Genomic DNA, 11,343 nt, shown 5'->3' on the forward strand with positions numbered 1-11,343 from the left:
TGTATTAGTGGCCTACTTGTCTCAGGTGTAAGCCAAGATGTGCAACCCTCCAGACCATCCCCCACACAGCAAATCATAGATTTTAGTCACTCATTTGACTAATATTAACAAACCCTTCAAAATGTCTTCAGAAGGGGTAGTGTGCACATGCAGCAGAGAGGCTATGCATAGCAATGGGCTATAGCTCAGAAGCTAAGTAGAAGGGCAACACTTCTCTATAGTTGTTATGAGAGGGCACACTTAAAAAAAAATAAGATTAAAAACCCTTCTGTGGCACACCCCTCTGATATCTCGTGCCTTAAGCAACCACCTGTGTGACCTATGCTATGGGCCGCCCAGGACTCTGAGGTCTGGAAAAGAGTATTATAAAACAAAGACCCTAGAGGAGCAGAGACATAAGATACAGTTGGGGCAGGGAAAGGCTCAGTGTAAAACAGCTGAAGCTTTGTGTAAAAATAGGCAGCTTTTACATCTTTGTTAAATGTTATGGTGAATATGTCTACTGTCTTCTAGCTCTGTAATTGTGATTATTACATAATTAAAAAATATAGTTCTGATTTGTTTTATCATGTCATGCATATATGAATGTATGAATCCTATGACTGTCTGACATTCTCAGTTTACTTTGGATTTTTTCATTGGTAGTTATTAATTAGTTGTATGCATCTGGGGAGGAGGAGATCTGTAATATGTCTGCCCTTTAGATGCACCACCAACTTATGATTCTTGTAGAATTTACAGGGAGGAATGAAGTTAAGTCAGGTGGTGTTTGTGGGCGTGTGCTCGTGTGCATGTCTGTGTGTGTGAGAGAGAAATAGAGAGAGAGAGAGAGAGAGAGAGAGAGAGAGAGAGAGAGAGAGAGAGAGAGAGAAAGAAAGAGACGTAGTTACAGGAGACAGAGAGGCTCTGTGCAATAGCAGCTGTTGTGTGTACATGTCTCAGTCTATGCTTAGTGTGCTGACAGGCTAGTGCAAACAATACCGCCTGTAGGCAGAGTCATGGCCGGATGGGACCAACCTCAGAGCCACGAGTGCTATGCTATCCCTGTGTCTTACCTCACCAGCCACTGGGGACTGACCAGCTGACCGGGCCACACACCTCAGAGGCTAGTATGCACGAGTGTGTTTGTGTTGTGTGTATATTTAACATCTCCTTGGACAGAAGATGTCTTGCCCTTCTCATTGTACAAAAATAAAATCCTGCCTCTGCCTCGACATGCGGGGACCCTCTCTTGAGTGAAGAGGTAATTAGTGCCTCCAGCCCTGCTATTGGTAGTAGACGACCACTTACATAAGTACAAGCAGGCTTGCCCTGCTGATAAACTTGATGCAACAGATGGTGTGTGTATACTCTATGGTCCATTGCAGAGCAGTGGAGGAGTTACTCAGGTGTGGCACTTCAAAGTAGAGAAAATTAAAAGGAAAAAATCATAGCGCTTAAAAATGTAGGGAAATTCTTGTATAGCTATGTCAATCTTTCATGTTACATTTCTGAATCTTGGATATGCTTTGGGGGAACAAATCAGTCAATATTTTTGTCTTTGAGGCATTCAATATGTCAGTTGCGTGTTAACCCTAGGTCTTCTAAACTCTGTAACTGCATTTAAGTTAAGTATGTGCTGTAATTTGATTTAAATGTTCACCATTATAAAGGGTTGAACCTTTCAGTGTGTTTAGTGTTGTTGTTCATTTAGGAAGGGGAACATGGCAAAAGCATTAATCTCATAGACACAAGAAGAGGGGAATTGCACCGTCTTATAGCCGAATAGCTTATTTCCAACTGCAGTTCTTGCGCAAGGAGGCATACAGAAGTCATAAAGACATTATAAATACAACATATACGTATAGACAGTAACAACACTGTCACATATGATAAAAACCTACCCCTTTCCCCAAACAAAGTAGCAGGTAGTATCGCTTACAATACAGTTCATTTAGTGTGTGCAAATTAAATAGTTTAAATTCCATTGTTCTATATGACATGTATGTCATGTTTTGTACAATGCAAGTGTGTAAAAGTGCTCATGTTATTAGTTTGGTTGAGGCTATTCCATAATTTTTTTATCGCTGTAAGAGAGAATGCTGATTTACCAAGAGATGTTGTGGGGTGCTTCCCTGCAGAGTGGTTAATGTTGAGACTGGCATTTGGAGGTGTTCCGCTGTCTATGGAAGTTGTCTGATGCACATGCATGTGCAATAATGTGCCTGTGTAAAAATGTGATATACGCTTGGCTCACATTGTTGCATTGGAATGCATTGATCCGTTATCGTTGACGGATCCCCATTGACTTTGAATGGGGTGATGTCATCCGTTGCTGAACTGGATTATGGCTCCGTTGCGTTGCTTGAGGCGAGATTTGAAAAATGTTCAACTCTTCGAGAGGCAACGCATGCACCAGCCAATCAAATCCCCTTTCATGAAAATACGACAGCCCAGACGCTAGCCAATCAGATAGCGTTTATGCTCACGTCTCAAAAGCGGACCAAATTCCGTAGATGGTCATATTTGTACATAAAAGTTGTTTGTTTTCCTTTTTTTGCTTAGATTGTTTTAAGTTACAGAGAAATAGACACTGTGCAATGTAAAAACCCTGTTATTGTCACTGAAAAATATGTCTGAGGGGATTTGCGAGGTGTCTGAGCCAGCTATCTAATGTTGGCACTACAACCCACAAGGTAAACAGCGATGTATCGTATCGGATAGTTAAAAAGAGGGTTTGCAATGTCGGAGAGGGCTCTCTGTGTCTCTGTGTCTCCGTAATTGGACGACCATAAATTGCGCTTAAGCTTGGCATAAAACAAATGTAATAATAATTAAGACCTTTGTCAGGTTTTTAATGGCACGACACCCTGGGACACACACGTGCATATACAGTATGGAGGCGACACAGGACACAAACACACACACACACACACGCAGGCAGGCCTGAGGTTGCTGTGAATTTATTTTCTACCGATGGTCCCCATCTTACCTGATCTTACATGAAGATGGGCTGGCAGAATGGCAGAAAATCCCTAAATCCAGGTGTGCAAAGATTGTTGTGTCATATAAGAAGACTCGAGGCTGTAATCACTGCCAAAAGTGGGCCAAGGGTCTGAAAGCTTAATATTTCAGTTTATCCTTTTTAATACATTAAAAAATGTATTAAAAGTTTTCACTTTGTCATTATGGAGTATTGAGTAAAGATTGATGAGGGGGGAATTAATTACAATGACTTCAGCTCAAGGCTGCAACAACGAAATGTGAAAAAGTAAAAGGGTCTTATTACTTATTGAATGCACCATAATTACTAATCTCGGTATGTGTCTGTTGTTTGTAATGAGTTTGAGGGATATTGTGTACTATTAGACAGATCTAGCAGCCCTCTTGCCTATCCCTCATCCAAATGCCCTCTGGTGCTGCTTGTATAACTGCATTATCTTTTCATCTCTGCCATGTTCATCTCTGCATGCAACATCTTTTGGAGTATCATTTCCCAAGCTACATGCCTGGTGCTCAGAAAAATGCAGTCACACTCCAACACACTTTATAGTATTAAAAAGTAATATATTATTTTATTTGTTTGATCAAAATTGTTCATGAGGGGCTTTCAACTGGCAATGTGGTTCTCTATTACTTAACGTTTGAAGTGGTTGAAGCTATTTTAATTAAGCAATTTCAGAAACATGTTAAACATCTTATAATTGCTTATTCGGGACGCAATGTTCTAGCTCTCCTTTTTTTGACGTTTTAATGGTGGCGTGCCTACCTGTCCTGACAAGCTCTGGGGTTGGCATGCTATTCACACCACTGATGCCCCAGGCTTCTGGGCTTGGCCCAGTGCTGCCCGTAAATGAGAGAGAGAGAGGCAGCATTCCCGCACCCATGTCACACCTCTAAGATTTTGCACTAAAGGCTGAGCGCTTAGCGCATTCCACAGTGGCAGAACTAAACAACTTTTTATGAGTGATTATAAGCGAGAGATACTGGAAGCCAAAGTTGGGTAGCTCTGCTCTTAAAAGGGAAGTGCTTTTATTGTCAGGACAAAAGAGAAAACCCTGCATCATCATTAGTTTCCATTAGGAATTGTAAACCATGTTAAGGCTTTAATATCATTATTAAAGCTTTCAGTGGGTTGGCTGGGCATATATATGCTAATGTTGTGTAAAATATGTTATGGAAAATATAAAATATGTTATGTCAAACATATATATTTTTTTATCTGACACTTCCTATCTCATGGCTAATTTTGCTGAAGATGTCCACCTCCTGTGGATTTGTCGATGGAATGCATTGGGTAAATGCATCTCTTGCTCCTGCTCTCTCTCTCTCTCTCTCTCCCTCTCTCTCTCTCTCTCTTACACACACACACACACATTAGAGAGCATTTCCACTCAATGCCAGGAAGGTCTTGTGGAAGTGTAAGACCAAAACTATTGCTGTCGAAGACAAAAAGATAATTTCTCTGTTTAATCATATCACAAATTTAGTTTTTTAGTTTTCCTCTTTATTGATAGCAGACGGTTTTTGCCTAGCTTAAGCCATAAAATGTCATCATTGTGTGTCTATTTTTAGGATATTCCAGGCAGTAATAGCCCACCGCGAGTAGCGTTGTCATTCGTAGCCTATTTTTAGATCACACAATCCGCTCGCGTTTGCGTCAATGGAATCCCTGTGCGTCATACACGAGGACGTGAGAGCGTGGTTCTGGCCGGAAAGTTATCCGCCCCAATCACCTTATATGGGGAAAGAAACGCCCCTTGAGACGTCACGGCAAAATAAAATTGTCTCTATATATCTCACTGGTTACTTCAGTCAGGGAGCACAAACTGTGTTTGGAGATGACAGTGAGCCTGTGGTGCAATTAATGATTACTGCCTTCGTGGAATTAAAGAAAGTAAAAAGACAGTTACATTGAAAATTGGATATACATGAAGCAGGTTAGTAAATGCATTTATTGTAAACACTCTTTTATCTGTTTCCAAATGATCTGGTACTGTGTCAATGTTTGACAGAAGTGGTGTGTGTATGATATACACTGATAAGTAAACCGTACATAGTTTGTGCATGCTAAGCATGGCTTTTGTTGTTTATCATGTAAAGTCTGCTGCTCTCGTAGCTAAATGTTTTTACTTTTAATCGCGTTTTGTTTTGGGGAGCACCGAAGTTAGGTTATACGATTTGACCACTTGCCTCTATTAACAGATTTTGTCTGAGCAAGTTTTGTAGATAGGGAGCGTTTTATTTTTTTGTTTTATGATATAGCCTACAGCAGGTTTCACTGTAAACGGCGTCATTATTATTTGACGCATTGTTTGAAATACTGGCCTACACTGTTGAACATTAGAGGAACAAATACTAGTGTTATCGTTCAAGCATTAGATCTTCCCTGTCCTCATACGAAGACAGGTGGTGCGAGGGGGCGGCTCTCTGACTGCTAGCTAGGTGGACACGGCTGCATCGGATTTCCTTCTCGCGTGTCATTCTTGTCCTCAGCTTATTATGTGTTCACATATTTGTGCTCGACTATGTTCCTTGTGAGGTGCAAAGGAGAAATCGTCACCTCATGATGTTCGCACCTTTCTCGTAGGTCAAGGATGTTCCTTAGTTTGGAGTTTAGTGAATGTGCAACAGGTGCCTCACGTCAGTTCACGTATTCTTTGCTTGGATATGCAAGCCAACACCTCAAAAACTAGTGATCAAACCGGGACCGGTGGTCTGTTTTAGACAACATAATAACAGCTGGTCTTGACACAACAACTGTTGCACTAAAAAGGCCTGCTTCTATATAAGTGAAAAGTAAAATCTTCATTAAGATTAAAAGTAAGTTTTTCGATGATTCACTTCACACAACATCCCGACTTTCACTCCTGGTGGATTTCTGCAATTTTTGTCAAAGCAGAATAGAACTAGTACCACGGTTACAGCTACAAGTTTCTAGAAAGTAATCCTTGAAAGAGTATTGCTTCATTTGTAATAAAGATCCCCCGTAGCCACATATATACACAGACACACACAGACACAGACACAGACACACACACACACACACACACACACACACACACACACACACACACCCCTTGTGCTATCTCACACCCTCCATCCCTACTTTAGCTGGCTCAATGCCCGTCAATGAAATCCAGTCCCTTCTACTCCTTATTACTGTCAGTCCTTAGGGGGGTGGGTCGCCGTGTTTATAACTGAAAGGGTTTTCATGGCATTAAGGGGCGGTAACGCAATATCTCTCAGCAAGTCTGCCCTCCCACAGACTGCCAGCTAAGCCTTTCTCAAAATCTCAAAGGGCTGAGGAAGAAAGACCCAGTTAGTGGCAAGGGAAGTGGTGGAGCATGGAAGAGGGGGCGCAGCAGGTGAAAGAGAGATGCTAGACATAGGCGCTAAATGGTTACTCCTTTGATGTCGATGTTTTCGGACATGTTGTTTATTCAAGAGATTAAAAATGTGGCAAGTGGATATTCGTTCCATCTGCTGTAACCTGACTACTGCTGTTACCCATGTCTCACCCCATATCTCAATTTTATAAAAGTCTAATAATATATAAACACAATTTGTGCATAAACACAAACACTGCATTTACATATTCTGATGTTTTTGACACTGTTATAACTTGAAGACTGAAGCGTACTGTAATAACATGGACCTTTTTTATTCTCTCTCTACTATATTACAGCTATGCCCTGCGTTCAAACTCAGTATGGAACCTTGCCTTATGAAAATACCTACTTCAACTCTGAGTTTTTGAACCCAGAATTCACCGCCAAGCTGGTCATGGACCTCAGCAGTCATACAGACCAGCTCTCTGCTGCCTCTCTTCCTAGTTTCAACACCTTGGTGGGAGACTACTCCGGGGAGTTTGACACTTTTGCCTGCCAGATCCCACCTGCCACCTCCACTTCGGCCCACGCTGGTGCCGCCAGCCCTCATGACCAGCAGTCCCCCCTCAAGCTGGATGACCTCCAAGTGTACGGCTGCTACCCAGGAACATTTGCCCTCAGCTACCTTGATGAGACCCTGTCCTCCTGTGGCTCCGACTACTACGGCAGTCCTCTGTCGGCAGCGGCCTCTCCCCCCACCCCAGGCTACCAGACACAGCCAGTGTCTGCCTGGGATTCTCCTTTCACCTCGTACTCCCCTGGCCCCGGCTGCTGGGTATCAGACAAGCCCAGCCTGCCGCAGGCCCCCTCCTTTTTTACCTTTAACACGCCGGTGGAGCAACCGTCTCCTTTGGACACCGCCCAGCAGCCTTCTCTGGCTGAGGAGGACCCATTCTCCCAGCAACCCCAGCACACCTCGCCCCAGCCCTTCGGCAGCCTGGGACTGGAGCAGGGATCCCTGGACAGCCCACTCTTTATGGAGAGCTCCCATGCCTCCCCCAAGAACAGAAGCCCAGGGTCCAGCGAAGGGCGCTGTGCAGTGTGTGGGGACAACGCATCCTGCCAGCACTATGGTGTGCGAACTTGTGAGGGATGTAAAGGCTTCTTCAAGGTGAGAATCACAAATGCAGACGGTTTGGCCTCTGTCACATTTTCCAACTCTTAGGATGTTTGTATTACTTTTCAGAGTTATTTTTGTCAATACCACATCCAAAAGTAGTTGTACGTAAGAAGTGATACGTCATCTTCTTCCTCCCATTCCCTTGTATTTACGTCCTTCTATTTTCATTTGCAGCGAACGGTACAAAAAAATGCAAAGTATGTGTGCCTAGCCAACAAAGACTGCCCAGTGGACAAACGGCGGAGAAACCGTTGCCAATTCTGCCGTTTCCAGAAGTGCCTGGCTGTTGGCATGGTGAAGGAAGGTAAGAACATGCATTTGCACCTCAGTCACATTTACAGACAGTCACATAAGCACTTGTGAACAGATGATGACACTCTTGCTCTCTGTGATGATGGAAGACTTGGTTAAGGATACTCAAGTAAACTGAGAACCCTCTCTTTTCCCACAGTGGTGCGCACAGACAGTCTTAAAGGTCGTCGGGGACGTTTGCCCTCAAAGCCAAAGAATGTTGTGGATTCAAACACCTCAAACCCTCCTGTGAATATCATTGCGTCTTTGGTCAGAGCCCAAATAGACTCCAACCCCAGCATGAGCAAGCTTGATTACTCCAGGGTATGCATCAAACACACTCGTAAATCACCTCAGATGATTAGAGAATAAGCCACATTGGTGTCAAGTGACCAGGTTTAATCTAAAACTTCTTCCCTTCCTCAACAGTACAAGGAGACAGTGGATGGACTTACAGAAAAGGAAGATGCCAGTGACATCCAGCAGTTCTATGATCTGCTAACAAGCACTATGGATGTCATACGGAAATGGGCAGATACAATCCCAGGATTCTCTGCATTTTGCCCTGAAGATCAGGAGCTACTCCTGGAGTCTGCGTTTGTGGAGCTATTCATTCTTCGGCTGGCCTACAGGTACGATCCATGGTATCAAACAGTTGACTAAGTTTAACATAGGGGCCTTAAGAGGTAGACATGTGCCATGATTAACACATAAAGTCCTCAAAGATGTCTAGTGGTGGGTCATTATCCTGAACACAGCATTAACAGGCTTACTTTTTATGTTTTCCACCAGGTCAAACCCCGAGAAAGACAAGCTAATCTTCTGCAATGGTGTGGTGCTGCATCGCTTGCAGTGTGTTCGTGGTTTTGGTGACTGGATTGACTCCATCATGGAGTTCTCCCAGAGCCTCCACCGCATGAACCTGGATGTATCCTCCTTCTCGTGCCTGGCTGCTCTTGTCATTATTACAGGTGAGGACCGAAGTGATTTGCCCCAATTAACTAACTGATGTGTCCATTTATTCGGTTCAGTTAGCATGTCACCGGTTGCTTTTTATGAATGAGCGAAATTGTAAGTCAATATATTTGTCCGTTCCAGATCGACACGGTCTCAAAGAACCTAAGCGTATTGAGGAGTTTCAGAACCGCCTGCTAGCATGTTTCCGAGATCATGTTACCAACACCAATGCAGACCCCAGCCAAGCTCAGCCCAGCTCTCTGTCACGTTTGCTAGGGAAGCTTCCTGAACTGCGGACACTGTGCATACAGGGCCTGCAGCGCATCTTCTACTTAAAGCTGGAGGACCTGGTGCCACCACCACCCATTGTGGACAAAATATTCATGGATACCCTTCCTTTCTGATGGACAGACAACATAATAACACTTCAGAGAGTGAAAGGAGTGAGAAGGAATGAAAGTTCTGTGTTTTTACAGGAGATATTAATGTATGTTCCCTATGATGGGAAAGCACTTTTGTCTTGGACTTGGTTGCAAGGAAAAAACACACAAAAAAATCTCCCCCAGAAAAGAAAGCGAACACAGCCAAATAGGTCATGGAATACTTTGGTGTCGTCTCTAGTGTGTTTAAGAGTATTGGATGATTGACAGATGGTCCTTTTGATCATGCCTCCTGTCCCAGAGACAACAAGAAGTGTGAACTGAGACCTTTTCTGTTTTTTACAAATGAGTTTCTTTTCCTTTGCATACTGTTCGCCAAGAGTGCATTTTCTGTTACTCTTAAAGAGTTGCATTTTCTGTTACTCTTACTTTTTGTGCAAAAGATGTCTATTGTCACAGGTCTATTCAAAACAGCAAATTGTGACATCAAAGGGCGTTTCAGTTACACTTTTTTGTCTGTTTTGTATGAATGCGTGTTTGTTATTTTAGAGTGGCTTAAGTGCTATGCAAAATGTGCTCATGGTTTTAGTATACTTTTTGCACGTTGGATTTTACGGAGGTTATAGGAATGGAAACCTATTAACACAATGCTGTTTTTTGAATTACAATCCTGGGATATTGTAAAGGCCTTCAGCTGTACTATTAGTGCAGGAATATAACTACATTAGAAGAGACCAAAATGAAAAGAAGTCTCCTCAAACCATGGCAGCAAACCCAAATGGGTCCCTCATTTCACAAGGTGGCATTGTAGGTCATATATGTGCCATGATGCCTCACACAACATCACATTTCTCGGACCAAAGAAGAGCTATTTGTGTCACATGACATGGTACATTAATCTCCTGACACACTGATGGAGTACAGCAACACCCAGAAGCCTTAGACAGACCTCCTGCTAATTAGCCAACATTATTCATTTAGAATAGGCACATAATTCCCCACTGGCAGCTATTCAGCTATGAGTCAAAGGTTACTGCACTAAAACTGAGCACATTCTATTTTTCAGTCTGGACAGAACACTTTTGCCAGCCCCATGTGTACCGTGCCTTTAACAACACATCACATACTTTGGCTCATTTACGGCATTTCATTGCATTATGTTGTGTTTATATGTTTATCTTTACATTTAAATTTATATTTTTTTCAAATGAATTGAGCATTACCCTTTAGAACAGTTTGTGACAAACCAACTCATAGTGGATATTGAAAATGTGCATGGTACGAAATCCTGCTATTTTTTAATACTTCAAGGCATTGAATTTTATTATTCCTCACTTCCGGTGCTTGACATGGCATTTTATCACAACTGTATTAGATTCTTGTTGTCTTTTTGAATAAAGAAAAGAAAATGTTTTCTGTAGTGAGTCTCCACTGACTGGTTCTAAGGTACTGATGAAGTGGTTTATGAGCGGGGTCATACCGCACCCTCCTGTGCATAGGAGTGTTATCTCTGCTCGGTTTGCCTTATGATACTGTATTTGCCTTGATGAAGACATACTGTGTAATGAACTATCTTGTTACCTTTACCTGAAGTTTAAGTGAGACAATGTTACTCAAATTATTTCACTGTAAGATGTGAAGATATGAGCAGCTATGGATTTTTTGCCGTTACTCTCTATTTTGTTTCAAAACGGGCTATTCCTACTCCCTTTTCTATGTTTATCATGTATGTTTGTAAACTTATAAAATAAATACTTTATATTTGTGAGTTTTATAATGTGTTGTATTCTGATATCATATTCAGAGTTTAGAGTATTTCATATTAAAATGATGGAAATGCAATATTTGGTGCCTTGTTGTGAATGTCTTCACTCATCCAGTATCCATTATTACTTGTCCTTGTGGAAAACAGGTTATCCACTGCTTGTTTTGAAGCCATCCAGATATCATCCTCACTGCTTCACTGTCTCCCTTTCAGAGTGTGTAAACGCACTGATGTTAAAAAAAAACGTTTTAAAACTATTATGGCATAAAATACACAAGAACATTGTGTTCAGAATCAGTAAACTAGAGCGTCATTATTGTGAACAGTAGCTAGATTCAGACTTTAAGATTGACCTAGTCTGGGTTGAATTCAAAGTGCAGAAGGGAGCCTCTCTTTGCTATCCGTTAGCCATCTGCAGAGTTTGATGAAGGTAGAACTTCTATCCTGTATGTTCTGTGT

At 42.2% G+C, this 11,343-nt stretch overlaps 1 protein-coding gene across 1 annotated transcript; it reads left to right on the plus strand.

Annotated features, from left to right (window-relative positions):
- Window positions 1-4,797: 4,797 nt before the first annotated feature.
- nr4a1 (nuclear receptor subfamily 4, group A, member 1) lies at window positions 4,798-10,532 on the plus strand. Its single transcript, XM_080846803.1, has 7 exons — window positions 4,798-4,919; window positions 6,668-7,482; window positions 7,666-7,795; window positions 7,943-8,106; window positions 8,212-8,414; window positions 8,575-8,753; window positions 8,881-10,532. Exons 2-7 carry the CDS (start codon window positions 6,670-6,672, stop codon window positions 9,141-9,143), a joined length of 1,752 nt encoding a protein of 583 aa, XP_080702929.1. The 5' UTR covers window positions 4,798-4,919; window positions 6,668-6,669; the 3' UTR covers window positions 9,144-10,532.
- The last annotated feature ends 811 nt before the right edge of the window (window positions 10,533-11,343 follow it).

Source organism: Sprattus sprattus (assembly GCF_963457725.1).
Source record: "Sprattus sprattus genome assembly, chromosome: 10".
Classification (NCBI taxonomy): domain Eukaryota; kingdom Metazoa; phylum Chordata; class Actinopteri; order Clupeiformes; family Clupeidae; genus Sprattus; species Sprattus sprattus.